At 47.6% G+C, this 14812-nt stretch overlaps 4 protein-coding genes across 4 annotated transcripts; 2 read left to right on the forward strand and 2 right to left on the reverse strand.

Annotated features, from left to right (window-relative positions):
• Positions 1-1725: 1725 nt before the first annotated feature.
• Positions 1726-5206, reverse strand: FTJAE_273 (family sulfate permease; the record flags this gene model as incomplete). The annotated part of the gene is made up of 5 exons (XM_037348953.1): positions 1726-1971; positions 2024-2063; positions 2247-2490; positions 2807-4177; positions 4333-5206. 5 exons carry the CDS (start codon positions 5204-5206, stop codon positions 1726-1728), a joined length of 2775 nt encoding a protein of 924 aa, XP_037212621.1.
• Positions 5207-7290: 2084 nt separating this feature from the next.
• Positions 7291-8845, forward strand: FTJAE_274 (cell cycle arrest BUB2; the record flags this gene model as incomplete). The annotated part of the gene is made up of 3 exons (XM_037348964.1): positions 7291-7812; positions 7869-8671; positions 8722-8845. The coding sequence occupies 3 exons, from the start codon at positions 7291-7293 to the stop codon at positions 8843-8845; spliced, it is 1449 nt and encodes a 482-aa protein (XP_037212622.1).
• Positions 8846-9895: 1050 nt separating this feature from the next.
• On the reverse strand, positions 9896-11389 carry FTJAE_275 (IZH3; the record flags this gene model as incomplete). Its single annotated transcript, XM_037348975.1, has 1 exon — positions 9896-11389. The coding sequence occupies one exon, from the start codon at positions 11387-11389 to the stop codon at positions 9896-9898; it is 1494 nt and encodes a 497-aa protein (XP_037212623.1).
• Positions 11390-13610: 2221 nt separating this feature from the next.
• On the forward strand, positions 13611-14377 carry FTJAE_276 (THO complex subunit 5; the record flags this gene model as incomplete). The annotated part of the gene is made up of 3 exons (XM_037348986.1): positions 13611-13960; positions 14030-14273; positions 14336-14377. The coding sequence occupies 3 exons, from the start codon at positions 13611-13613 to the stop codon at positions 14375-14377; spliced, it is 636 nt and encodes a 211-aa protein (XP_037212624.1).
• Between the last annotated feature and the right edge of the window lie 435 nt (positions 14378-14812).

Consider the following 14812-nt stretch of genomic DNA (forward strand, 5'->3'; position numbering starts at 1 on the left):
AGGGTTTCGATGTGACTGCAAGAACCTGAGTTTGTTATAGCCGACCCAGGTTATGGCGTTACCTGCATCGAAACTTACTAGAGAGCCAAGATACTGAGAGTAAGTATCGCATATGTCATCAGATTTGCCGGCCTGATCTTGTAGTAGGCCATTGTGATGAGTGAAAGCACTTCAAGAGGCAATACAATAGACTTTTCTAGCAAATTGTTGTCACTGAATCCTTGGACTAGCTTTTTGGAACCCGTACCGATGAGCTCTTCCGCCATTTTCATCCGATCATTTCACTTAGGGTCGTCATTGGAACCATAGACTATGGCCATGGTGTTGTAAAGACATGCTTTGGAGAACTCGGGCGGCATACCAGCTCCAGCTCACTCTTTGATCAGATAAATAAATGACGAGTTTTTGGAGTGCGAAGAGATTTCACTTCAGGTCTCTAAGAGAAACCCGGAGGCTACCAGCGATGTCAGAAACCGCCCTAAAATCTAGCATTGTTAACTTCACGTTGAGATTAGCACGCTCACCATTGAGATTATTTGCCTATAACCTACCTCAGTTAGAGGTCTGACCGCGCCCCAGTATTTTCCGACCATGGCCTTGGGAAATTCGTGGGTAGAAAGAAGCTATAAACAATGTCAACAGCGTTGAAGATGTCCACCTTTTCCTCGTATGCAGGTCGCAAAAAATCACTCTCAGCTTCCTCGATTCGACCAGATAAGTCGACCAGATAAGTAGACCAGATATTCATAGCATTCCTTTCTCGTAGCTTCTTTCTCGTATGCCTTTCGATCCGCACAGGTTGTATCGCATGTTAAAAAAGTCTCAGTCGCATCCAGCTGAGCTTCAAGAAGCTTGAAACCAGTCACTTGAATTTGAGGACCTCTGGCGTCCCATATCGCCAAGGCCAACATATGAGAAAATTTCTGTGTCCTAGGTTTGTCCTTTCCATCACGCGTACTTGTGTGGACTTGAGGATCTGGCCGCAAAATGGCTCGTGAGGAAGGGTCAGGCTTGGAAACCAGCTTCATCATTATCTTAAACGATGAAGGCCTTGACGGTCGAGGCCGATTTGAGTATTCTGGGCCATGCGTATACTGCGACGGCTTGATCTTAGTACTAGAACTCTGGAACTTTAGGCCAGAATGCTTGGAAATTGGATCGGAATCCCTGGTATAAAGCGTCAGCACTGTTTAAGCCTTTGTTTGAAAAGTTAGAAGCTTGATAACCTCGTACAAGGCTGACGGCAACCAAGGTAATAAAAATTCAAAAATAGTGTCAGATCTGTCATTGGACGGAGAAGCATGACTTACAAACCACGTCTGACACCCATTGGCATCAAGCGAACAAACAACCGAAGCACCATAGCCACCAAAATGCGCCCTTTGTATTGATTGACTACAGCACGAGATGGGCGTTCTTTAATCTCAAGCCCTTGGCTGAGCAGATCGTCTCTAGTCATCATCCCATGTATTGCTAATAAGCCCTTTTTCTTATTTATTTTTTAAACCACCAGTGAGTTTCCTATTGAATCAATGAAGGAGTCGTTACTGTTATCAATGACCAGCCACCAAAGTTGAGATATATGGAAACACTCTCCGCGTTCTGCATTTCCCAGCTGAACCACCGCTTGCTTCATGTCCCCTAACAAAGTGTTTCAGGAGTACTGGACTTGCAGCGAGACCTGAGCTGGAAAAGAGATGCGCTGGCAGCTGTGAGTACATCGGATTACTGCTCGAGTGCGAAGAAGGGAATAAAAATCCATCGTGCTGAGCTAGACACTGAACCGGACGACATTGCCTCGGCTTCTAGGGGTTTCATTGGTACCTCGATGTATTTCGGGTCCAAGTATCCAGCCTTGGTACCTTTAGGATTGGTCCTAGACTCCACACAGGACTTTTTGGCATCAGCACGAAGCCTCGTTGCGCCCTTCTTCTCCAGCTCTGTCAATCCGGAGATCCAGCTAGTCTCAACCTGATACGAATCGTCAGCTTTAAGGCGTGTGCACTTGAGGAAGCTGGCTTACCCAGAAATCTTCAGAGTTTATCACGTCCTGGAGAACGTGGCTGTTCAAAGTTAGTAAAACTATAGCTTCTTCCCCTGAATAGCTAAAAAGCCCTACAGCCAGTGTAATAGAGAACTGTTTGTCCTTGTGGATCATGAACAAGATCTAACACTGCTGCATGGAATTACCCATTTAAGCACTCCCAGTATAAGCTGAAGGATGAACAAGTGAATTGGGTACTGACTCGTCCTTCATGAGGCTGGAAGGTCCCATAGCAATGTTTGTCTCCTCAGACTCAGGAGATTCGGCGTCAAACTCGTCTGCCCTTGAGGAATATGTGATCAGCTGGGCCGGTGATGAGAAATCAAATTTATCGTAAGGATCACATTCGTTGCTTGAAAGCCTCTCACCCCTTGTTATGGAATACCAGTCACTATCATACCCTGCAGTGCGCGCGAGAACCTCACGAGACAGATATCCCTCACGCCCTGAGATTTTGTAACGTGGGTGAATGAGTGATCTTGGCTGGCTTTTGTAGCGACGGCCGTAGTCGGCTCTGTCATAATCTCGTTACGAATTACTGTTCTAGGTAAACATAGTGGTAATAAATAATGGCTCGCTAAATGCTTCTCTTTCATGTTGTGAGCCGAAACGGCAGCCAGTTCACCCGTACTCCATCCAGCTGTTAATCGTGTGCTGTTTCTCTTGATATCGCCCTCTCTTCCACATTGGTTATTGCGTTCTGTAACGCGCTTGTCAAGTCTAAATGAAATAGTGGCTTGTCCAGGCCATGAACCACAGCACCTCTCCGCCTCTGCTTCTCAAGGTCTCCTGATGACATTGAGCCATAGGATCTCACCGAGGAAAATCCTCCAATCAAGGGCTCTTCGTCTGTGTTGTCCGTATGTATTGGTGTCATTTCGTCGGGGTCTGTCTCCTGAGCGATTGCTACAGCAGAGTCCTTGCCTCCGATTTCCGCTACGCTGAAAATCGATTTCCACCTTCGAGGTGCTGTGCCTTCATTGGGTTTGTATGGGACTCCAAACCCTGCTGACACCAATGCTCTCTTGGACCATCGGTTATGTATGCAAGCAAAATGCCAATCTACGCCATCAGGAGAGGCATATGAATCGAGCTGATTACGGATATCGATCAGTCGTTGAATTGAGGTGATGTCGACGTTGTTGACAGAACTGAAATCCAAGATGACCGCTTTTAATGTCGGAAGTGCAGAGTCTGGATCTGAATTAACAGGACGTTTTGCAGATTTCCTTGGCCCTGGGTTATTCCACGGCCTATCGCCCGGTCGTTCAAAAGCCTCGGGACTGCTGCGTTGCGTGTTGGACTGAATGAAGTCGGTCAGATAGTCCAGAGAGGAGTTGGCATTGGGGTAATTGAAGCCTTCAGAGAAGCGGTAGATGAAAATTCCGGGATATGGATGATCAACTTCAACTTCGGGGTTCGAGCCATCGCCATGTCCAAGGGGGATAAAAACGTTTCTTGCAGAAACATCGGAATCCTCAATTGTGCCGTACTCTCCGACAACCTTTCGGTGATCATCACCAATAACATGGTCGCCAATGACCGAATGAACCTTTACTTTGCCAAGAAACCTGCCTTTGGCCTTCAGGATACGGTAGATAAACACAGCCCCTGAAAGGAGAACGGTAGCATATAGCCCATCTTCTATTTGAGCGAAGACACTAACAGTAACACCGGTCAAGAAGATGAACACCTCGATCGGTGAAACTCTCCAGAACTGGTAAATGGTGTTGGGAGGTGTGACGAGATCTCCTACGGCGTGAATGATAACGGCCGCAAGAGCGGCACTTGGTATATAAAAGAAGACAGCAGTCAATAGGTACGTTGCAAGTAAAACCACTAGTCCAGTGATTATCCCAGCAGCGGGGGTTCGTACGCCAGCTTTCGACTGAATCGCCGTACGACTGAATGAGCCTGTAGCTGGATATGCCCCAAGGAATGGCCCAATAAGGTTAGCCATCCCAATGGCAACCATCTCCTGAGATGGATCGATGGTGTAGTTATTGACACGCCCAAACGACTTGGAAATCGCCATATGCTCAACAAGCAAGACGATGACGGTAGCTGGTAGATAAGGAACAAAGTCCGAAATGAGCTCCGTAGTTAGTTTCGGAACCCTAACATTCTGGAATCCTTTCACGTTGTTAGTTCTTTTGACTCGAGTAGATGGATTGTGCTGAAGATACCTTTTGGGATTACCCCTAGAACCTTAAATAGGGGATCGTCTTTTCTATGCATGTTGAGGACCCAGCTCATTACTGTATACACTAAAATAACAAAAACCGTACGCATTGTGTTGGTGAAGAACAATAGTCTTTTATGCTTTGGATATCGCTCTGCCACAGCGGTGAAACCTTGACGGATAAGGTATAAGATCGATAGGGCTGAGACTCCAACGATAGCATCGTAACCTGCCTCTCCGAGATGTTCAATCGTATTTGCAAGGACTCTGTATGGGGGCTCTCGGTTCGAAAATCCTGACAGACCGAGAAGTGCTGGTAGTTGGCCAACGCAAATTGTGATGGCGGAGCCTGTCATAAAAGCTGAAAGAGAGGTGATGGAAATAAGGTCGACTATCCACCCGCACCTCAGTAGTCCAATAACGAGGACAATGAAGCCCGCGATAACTGACAACGCTGACGCAACAATATGGGCCGGGATGTTTTGTCCCGAATCTTGGACATCCTGAACAACATTCCCAACGACGGTTGAAAGAACTGCAACGGGACCGATAGATATATCCTTAGAGGTACCGAACATCCAGTAGAGCATGGGCCCTATAAAAGACGAGTAAAGACCAAACTGGGGTTCCAGGTTTGCGAGAATAGCATAGGCCATGCCTTGTGGAACAACTACAGCACCTATGGTAATACCAGCGACCAAATCACCCGCAAACCATTGCATGTTGTAGTGGCTGATCCAAGCAGCGAATGGGAATAACGAGTTTCCATATGCAACAACCTCCTCCTTGGACGGGATTTGCTCTTTAATCCATTCCGACGATGTGGGTTCAGTTTCGTAGAACGAATTGTGTCTTTGCTCTGAAGCAATGGATGAACTGCTTGGTATCTCGGCTTGTAGGTCTTGTTTTTGGTCTTCGAGTTTTATGCCCAGAACGTTAGCCACCCCCGTACCCAACGGATTTGTGTGGCCTAGCATCATGCGTATCGGCTGAGGCTAAAAGAAAAGAAAAAAGTTTTCTGTGAAGAGCAGATCCAGACTACGACAGCAAAGGATGAACTCGCCCTTTAGCTTCTTTTCAATATAAAGTGGTCGCTAACTCAGACAGAGCCATCGCTCGTATGTGTCTGTCAGCTTTGATCCTACTGATATGAAACCTGCTCTGAAGTGAAGCAGTCATTGATCACCGGACCAGCTGCAGGTAACCAATTTCATTTAGAGGCGTGGAGGTCTGAGTTGTTCAAGAAGGCGTATGGTGGTCAGTAGGTGGCTTAGGACTGTTCTTCTTGCAAATAGGACAATAGCAAAGGCGTTGATCTTTGATCTTGTGGTCTGGAGTCTTAGTTTAGGCCGATGACGAATATCGTGGGGTGTAAGGCGACATAATCGTCGGAGGTTGCAACGTGGGATAATGAGTTCACAAAATTGGGAGACAAAAACAGAAGTCCGACAATACGTTCTAGCTGGGATAACTGTGTAACTTCAAAAGGTAAAGTAAGGAAGCTGTAACTCGAAGAAGACCGGTGCTATGGTGTGGCAAGGGTTTCAATCTTGTATTTAAAGAGTGGTAAAACTCATGATGAGCCGGTGAAACTGGTGATCCCCGAGCCATCGGCAATCGGCATTGTGTGGAGAGAAGATGTGGAGGGGCAGAATGTGTTGTCATGGCTTCTGTTCAGCGGATTCTCCATCCTTTTCTGAATAAATGGCAAAAGTCGTGTGGCGCTTGGTCAGCTTGTGAGTATTTGATTCAGCACGATATACTCCGTAAAAATGGGTGTTTTGCGATGTCGCAATCGCTACTTTCCCCTTCGTGGTAATAGCGTAACAAGATCAGGAAAATAAGTGTATCAAACCCCACGTCTGAGATCCTGTAGTCCCAAGAAAACCAAGAATGTCACCCAACTAGTGATATCCCGATATTTGCGGCAACAGTCAAGTCAGCGAATTTTCTAGATGATCGTCGAGCATTCAGCAATGACAGTTTCTCGTTGATGTGATACCTAAGGTAAGTCGTCGGTAAGACAGAGCAAGAGCACCGACTTCAAAGCTCTACTACGTACGGAGTAGTACTACTCCGTAAATACATCTTAAACTTACATAAACACCTTAGATCTTTTACTTTGGAAGAGAGCCCCTACCTACCTCCACAACTATCTTCCTACCTATGTATCGAATACCGTAGACTTTCAAGACATCTTCTTAATTGGCGAGCACTACCTACCTTAATAACTAAGGTACTAGTAATATAGTAAAAGGAAAGAGAACTTGAGGTCGTGCTATAAAAGCAGAAAACAAGCCAAGAAGCCTGAGGTTTTCCAACTTTGAGAGTTCTTACTTGAGATTACCTACCTACCTAATCTCCGGAGTTTGTTAGGTATAATGTGGAAAATCAAAATAATCAGGATACATCCATACTAGTAGACAAATAGCGAACTATGATTTCTTACGAGTAGGTATGTACTACCCAAACCCACCTACCCAATACTTGCTTGCATTAACATCCGCCTATGAGTGTCTGATAAGTCAGCGAATCGGCTCATCCGGCTCTGATCCGGCTTCAAAATAGCACATCTGAAACCCAACCTCTTGATAAATGATGTGCATTCCTCAATGTCGTGGGCTGGCAAACACCAAGACACCCAGAGTACTCCGCAATCAGGGGCCAAACAGCCTTTGTGAGTTATCGGATTAATAGAGTGTATCGACTGAAAGTTGATATGCCCTGCTATAAGAGCAGCGGGTGGCATTGGTCAGCCAAGATAGATTTCGATAGGTCTTACGGAGTAGTGTAGAGGTTAATTGAAGAACGCGAAACCAACACGATTCATCATTGTCCCCGAATCCACGTCACGTCCCTTTCATACCATACTTCAACTCAGCCTCCAGCCTCCCCGTTAATCTAATACTGCGCTCCGAACGACTAAAATCCGTCAGCGTCATCAGCCCTAATTAATATCCCCATCAACTCGGCTATCTGGCTCTTTCTCGCATGTATTGACGTTTGACATCCATGCCTACCCCTATGGTCGTGGTTTGACAAACTCTCCTCAAGCATCGCAACCATGGAGCCACCATCCAACTCCAATTCTATTTTCAAATCGGCGATCCCCTCACTCCCCGCCCCGGCTACAACACAACTCCAGGCCCCGCCATCGCCGCGGACTCATCGCGCCCTTCGACGCCTTCAATCTGCGCACACTCTTGGAGCCCGCGCTCGCGAGCAAGGCACGCCCTCGCTCATCTCCCAGCAGCGCCACCGCGACACCCAGCGCAATGCTTCACCTACAAGACCATCACAAGCGCCTCCTGCTACTTCAGGCACACCCAGCTTCTCCCAGAATATCAATCGCTCACCTCAGCGCGGGCGCGCTAATAGCGATGCCACCCCGCCACTCATTCACCAGATGAATGTTGTCACAGCTAGCAAGCGTGCTGGGAGTAAGAAACCCGTATTCTCGCATGGCCATTTGCCTCTTCATCAGATTATCCGCGAAGGCCCAACAGATGGTGATTTCTTGGGCGCTTTGGAGAGTGCTCGGTGGAAGGTCATCGATGAAGGTGTCAAGAGTGCTGAGGATGGCATGGTAAGAGGACTGTTCAGGTACTCCCAGCATGATGAACTAACAGCGATCTTGGGTAGTCAACATTGAGAATATACGTCTGGCTCGTCCTCCTAGACGCTCCTATCCTGTCGACCGATGACTACCTCGCCCTCATCCACCGGGGAGCCTCTCCGGCTTACTCCAAGATCCGCAACGACACTTTCCGCACACTAACGACCGATCCTCTCTTCCGCCGCCGTGTCAGCGAGGCTAGTCTGATTCGTTTGCTTAACGCCATTGCATGGAAATTACACGACGCGCGTGAGGAACAACGCCAAAGCCGCCCTAGTAGTAGCCGAGCTTCACTTCCTGGCGGTAGTAGCGTCTCTGGTCGTTCTCAGTCAGGCACAAGCACATCATCACCGACTGCTCGCAGTCGTGCGCGGGCCTTAACACTTACGACCGAGGGCTCTGAATCCGGCACAGGCGCTGCGACTCTAGAACCCGGTACCTATGTTCAGGGTATGAATGTTCTGGCAGCACCATTTTTATACGCAGCTCGGAGTGAAGCAGAAGCATTCGTTGCGTTCCACTCCTTGTTGACTCGAGAATGCCCGGGGTATATTCGCGGTGCCATGGACGGCGTTCATCGTGGTCTCGCACTGGTTGATAAGGTCCTTGCTATTGTTGATCCCAAGCTAAGCATGTACCTTACTGCTAAGGGCCTTTCAGCTGAGATCTACGCTTTCCCTTCAGTTCTGACGCTATGTGCATGTACACCACCGCTTCCCGAGGTCCTACGACTTTGGGACTTCTTGTTCGCCTATGGTCCTCATCTCAATATTGTCTGCATCGTCGCGCAGCTTACAATTATGCGGACTCAAATTCTTCAGTCACCCAGGTAAGGATTATGCGAAAGGTTGACTCAAATGATTACTGATTTCCAAATAGCCCAAATAAGGTCTTAAGATCATTTCCCCAGCTTAACGCTGATCTCGTCAAATCCGTCACAATTGGCATTATCAAGAAGATACCCGACGATGTCTATGCTGAGATCGTTTCTCACGCTCTTTAAACATGGCACAATCTCAGGGTTTCTGTATTGACTTACAAGCGCTGTAGCCACTCAGGGCGATACAAGGGCACCACATAACTGAGCAGGGGTCTGGTCGCGAAACTCACCCAGCAGCCTATCTAGGGGAGGCAAGAAAACTCAGGACCTCGACCCTAAGCGATGAAAACATGTAGGTAAATGTAGGCTAAGCTTAAGGGACTCTTCGCTAAGTTTATTTTGAGACCCTATATTAGGGACCCATGGATGTTTTCTTGCTCCCTGGGGCCTATAAAGATGTTCCAGGGTCTTGCAACAAACACACTAATTCTAGCCGATGTTGCCAAACCCAAAAATGGTTTTTGGTTTATGCTTTTTTATGATTATTGTAACGCGGTATGATGGAACGATGCATGGCATTCTAATGATGCTCGATATGGGCTTGAGCAGGTTTCAACGGGTACTAGAGGGTTCCGACAGAGACGAATGCTCTAGGATGAATGAATGAATACACGATTAGTTATCTATTGTCTATTTACACGTGCCTCGTATCATATCGTGAACGTACTGCGTCGTCCACACATGCCTGTTGGATCATATTCAATCCGTTTATCAATAAAACTCAGCGCCGGCTTACATGCATGTGCTTTTCATGATGACACTCAAATTTCTAGCTTCATCAAGACGATCCGAGTGTATAGCTTTTGTCTATTATCACTCATGTATGCCTGCAAGTTTGGGAAGTTTTCGTATCATGGACGAACAACACGTCTTAGCAAAGTTATTAAGTCGTTTCATCCAAGTCTCAGGCGCAATACCCCTCGTATAGGTAGTGGCACTAAACTCATGTCGCAACCCAAAGGTACTTCATCCAAGTCTTGCCACAGGGGTCGCGCTGAGATCAACTCTAGTAGAGCATGCAACTAACCATAGCAAGATCAAAACGGCGTGGGCCAAGTAAAGTAAGACTTGACAGAATCAGCCGAATACTTGACACGCTTCCAGGGGGGCAGATAAACTTGTTAGCCCGTTGTGGGTTGGTCACTGAAGGCACATCCAGAACCACCTAATTATCTAATATGAAGGGCAGCCAGCTTCCGCTCGGTGGAAGGCGTTGGCAAAGAAGGTCTGCATGGCCGAGTAGTGGAAGAGGATACCTCCGAGAACTGCGGCATGCCAGAGGTTATGGCTTCCACCAACATAGTCAAAGCAACCAGGAAACCACCTTTCGGGTATCTTACTGGCGTAGACAACGGCACCCGTAAAGTACACGAGCATCGACTTGGAGATTGGCGAGTAGAAGTTGTACACAAAGTCGAGTCCGTGAGTCCAGCCAAGCTGAACCATAGGCATAAACCCGGTCAAGGCAAGGCCAACAAAAAAAGCGACTCGCGCCCATGCCATGTCAGCACCATTAAAGCGAGGATGCCACGGAAGAATGACGCCGCCAATTCCGAGAAAAGCTGTTAAACCCATGTAGATGTATCGGCTGACAGGGTCGCAGTAGAAGGCTGTATATTCAGTCGTCATGATTGAGGCAGCGATCAACAGAGAAATCCCAGTATAGTCCACGCAGGCAAATATTGAAATGGCATCGACATCTGCAACAGCATTCATGGTGTGCCAAACCGTTGAGCAAACCAAAGTGAGGCAAGCCATAACAAAAAAGACGCCCGCGACAAATACATCGGACTTCGTGCTGAGTGTAAAGTTGGCAGTATTTGGGTAGAAATAGAGCGCGATCGCGAGGACCAAAATGAGACCCAGTGCATGGGACCAGATGTTGACTAGCTCATTGGAAAGATTGAAGGCTGAGCGTACGCATTCGAGTTTGGATTCAGTGAAACGGTAACCCTTGTGGATGTGAGGGTTGTTTCGCCAAGGCGAGGGGAGGTCATCGTAGGAGAGGAGGCGCCCTTCCTTGGCCAGAACGATAGCTTGTTGAATGTGCTCCTCCAGTGAAAGGGCGGCTTGGATGGCACGCTCGATTCCTTCGTTGGCAACTCGGCGCCCCTCGTCCATGAAAGCCTCGGCAGCGTTGGCGGCGTTTGCGAAGCCCTGCTCACGCAATTTGTAGGCTCTAGTTTCAAAATCAGATAGCATATTTTCGAGCAAATCGACTCCAACGTGAGCCTTTTCATTCAGCGACTCGGCGGCCTCTAAGGTCTCCTTGTATCTTGCCTCTAGAGTATCGACCATAATATGTAAACGGCGTCGTCCTGCACCAAGAACTTCCTCTGAAGCGTGGGAACATCTCGAACGAACAGCCTGAAGCGTAGAGAAGGTACGAGAGATGCTGGAGTCCTTGCTCAAGTCAACATAGTTCTCAATGAAGTCGAGCCGACGTTCGAGTTCCGAGAGGAAAAGGTCGACTTTGAGAAGAAGACCCTCTTCGCCATCCATGATATGGCCAACAATGGATCGTCTCCTGGGAATGAAGAAGGAGTGTCGCCGTCTTCGGGGTTCAACGTCAGGTCGTATGTCGGATCCGGATGTACTTGCTATACTCTCCCCTTCCCGAGCCTTATAGGCACAGGCTGTTGTGATAGCGGTGGTAACGTCCGACATGATGGCAGCTGCGACTTGAGACGAATATTGTGGTGATTATATCGCGACAATTGGGCTAAGCTGAACCGGCAAGCGCTGTGACGCTGCAACCGAGGTGGCGGCGAGGTTAAACTCTCTGCATCTGATGATGCTGGTAGATGGTGGATGATGCTGGTAGATGGTGGATGATGCGTTCGAACTTCTGTGCGACTTGGCTAACGTGAGGCTTTGTCGAGGCCACGAGCAAGAAATGAAGAGCACAATTGGCTATTATTGAATGATTAGGAGTCTCGGAACAAGTTGGGTGCAACAAAGAAGCACCCTTGCGGACCCTGCGGGTATTTTACACGCGGGGACAACGATAGCCGAGTCTGGTTGGCGGAAATAGTCCTGCTCTGTTCCTATTCTTGCTGAGTTGGATAAGGATCTGCGTTTAAGGAAGCAGCCAAGGCTTGGAAATGGGGAAATGATATGATGTTGAGAATACGAAGGCTTAGAAAGGAGAGTATGGTTCGTGGGGATATGAAAGTACAAGCAAAGAAGGGTCAGAGGGTGAAGGAATGATGAACAGAGTGAGAGCGCATGATGAATGAGAGGTTGAGAAATTGGGCAGTCAAATCAAAAGGACTGGTAGCTGAAATGACGGTACCGGGGGCGGCCTTGGCGTCCTTGTTGGGTTACTAACAAACGCCACTTGAAAAACGACCTAATCGTTTAAACAAGGCAAAGACATAACATACCGGGAGAATCGAGAGACAAGTTCGGTCCCTTTCCATGACCAGCAAAACCTATCCACGACTACGAAGGGTATTTGGAGGGACATACAGATTCTTGATGGGCGCATATGACCTTCCCCTCGGTACCGTCCCTTGACTTTCACAAGATAGATAGCCCGGTAACTCAGCTCGCCACGGCCCGCTTGTGGACTTTGATTGCGCAAGTAAGATGCATTCTCGAACCAATAGGGTGCCAACCTTGAAAACGCCTCCGATGCACCCTCTGACTACTTGCATTAAGATGTCGCTCCCGTTTGGTCTTTGTTCCTGGACAACAGTGTGCTTAGAGATTGATGTTAAAAGTTGTGGCTAACAAGCAGATGAATATTTCGAGCATCAAGGCAGCTAGGCGCGGGTTTCCTTTCACAACCTAATAATGCAGCAGTCGTTGATCTTGGTTCCAAGGCCTCGCATGGATCCACTCATATCATAAGAGCTTGTCTGGTGATCCAATAAGTTAGCCAACAGAAGCCACAAGAGTCGTTTGTCTTGCAGTAACGTGGCACTGGCTAATGGCCTGCTTATTAGGCTTGGAATCGGTCATAACTATTATCCACCTCGCCATGATTTGGAAATGTTGATCAAATGAATGAATTAATGAATGCGAACTGACCCGATGTCCTGACCGAAACTTTCCGTCGAGGAACGGTGCAACCGCTGAAGTCAATCCTGGAAAGTCACTTGGTTTGCCGCAGGTGCCTAAAAAGACAACAATCCGAGCAAGCATGTGAGAGAGAAAACACTGGAGCATACAGAGTAGTCAATGAGCAGTTGGGATCAATGATCGAATGCCATAAGCTCAAGCTAAAATAATTTGGTTTACCTAGATTTAGTAGACCCGAGATTAGATATTTTTGGCACCTTGACATATCAGAAGTTTTCTTGCGCCCCGAGGACTCGCCATTGTAAGAAGATGTCCAAATTTTGCACTTTTCTGCAACCCAGCACTGCTAAATTACCTAGGTGACAGGACGGCTGTATCCGCAATTGCTCTCTTCTTGTGATATGACCGCCCGCGGTATACCGTCGATTTTTAGAGATCGGAGCTAGGTAATCAACAACTACGTCACCAATGTGTATTTTGAACCAGGACACATAAGGTACCTCCTAGTTAAAGAGGCTACGCAGGGAAGGGATTTCTCACCTAGGCTGCTTTAAAGGAATATTCACCTTAATAAGAGCTTGCTGTGCAGAATAGGCCGGATAGGCTGTTTTCTTGAAAGCAAGGATCCCTTATTAGCCTATTTTTGAGTACTATCTCTCTGTACCTTGAGTTAGACCCGAAACACGGTAGATCTTGATTGAAACCCTTTCAGTATTCCTAGCCCCACCTTTCTGTTAGCCCAGGAACAAACAAAAGCCTGGGGTCGAGTTCGTGACTTCTCGAATCCATCCAGCTATTCTTCCCCACACCTTGCACTTACTTGTACATCTTTCGCATCAAGTACGACCCACGGATACAGAACATGGCGATCGATAAAATTGTTACCGACCCAAGGCTTTGCGCAGTCTTGCAGATTTCAGACCAGGCACGCGACCAGGCTGGCGCACTCCTCAGTCTGGGTGAACAATCATACAGCGAAGGACTCCCTTCAGCAGAAGCGCAAGCCGAAATCGCCAAGCAGCAAAAGCTCCTTTTCACGACCATAGCGCATTTGAGAGGACTGCACCGAAACGTCTGTTTCTCCGCACGTGATACCAAGTCCCAGACTGCCGAGTCGCGTCAAGAAGTTGACCGCCTGCACCTTCAGCTTCAGAATCTGTATTACGAACAACGACACCTCCAAGGAGAGATTACAGCATGCGAATCATACGAGTAAGCCCTTGTACATTGACTCCAGCTGCAGCTGGTGGTCGAGTTTAGCATGTCATTAACAATTTACAGCCATAAATACCAACAATTGCCTCTTATCCCTGTCGAGGAATTCCTTGCCCAACATCCCGAACACGAGAATGATGACGAGAATACATTGATGGTTGCGCGCATAGATCACGAACGGTCTGAGCGTGAAGCTCTGGAGCAACAGCGACAGGAGCTGCTTAAGCGAAAACAAAAGCTGATTGCGGATAACAAAAGAAGAAAGGATGACCTTGCCAACTTGGATAATGATTTGGAAAAGTTCATTGATGTAGGTTTCTTGACGCTGATCTTCCTCGTCGAGATCTCGCTTTTGTACTAACCTTTTTCTAGGCTGCCAAACCGATTCAGAAGTTGTTTGAAAAGGCACCCTAAATAACGACTTTCCTGGAGTACATGCAGAACTATGGTGGTTTTCGCCCAGTATACGCTTCTGAGCCACTCTTGAGCTGACATCACGGCGCTAGGGGAAACGCGTGAGTGTTGGATATTGAAACTCCTGGAGCAAACTTAATAGAATGGCAGGCTGGCGTACGGCGTTTATGGATCCGAATGAAATCGCAAGGGGGGGCTTTACCACGGAGAGCAACGTTATAAGAATTCCTGAACATAAGATACCCATTGAAAGTGAAATCCGCAAGTGTTCCCATCGAATCTTGTGCTTCGTTCTTTCATGGGAACCCTTAGTCTTTCAGTTACAGGTTCAAGGGAAGACTGTTTTCAGTATCGAAGTGTATTATGGCCGCCCCGACCCGCGTTCGCTGTAAGCGACACATGTCTCATCTCAGTTGAGTAGGAGCCCATACAACA

Source organism: Fusarium tjaetaba (assembly GCF_013396195.1).
Source record: "Fusarium tjaetaba strain NRRL 66243 chromosome Unknown NRRL66243_c0000010, whole genome shotgun sequence".
NCBI lineage: Eukaryota > Fungi > Ascomycota > Sordariomycetes > Hypocreales > Nectriaceae > Fusarium > Fusarium tjaetaba.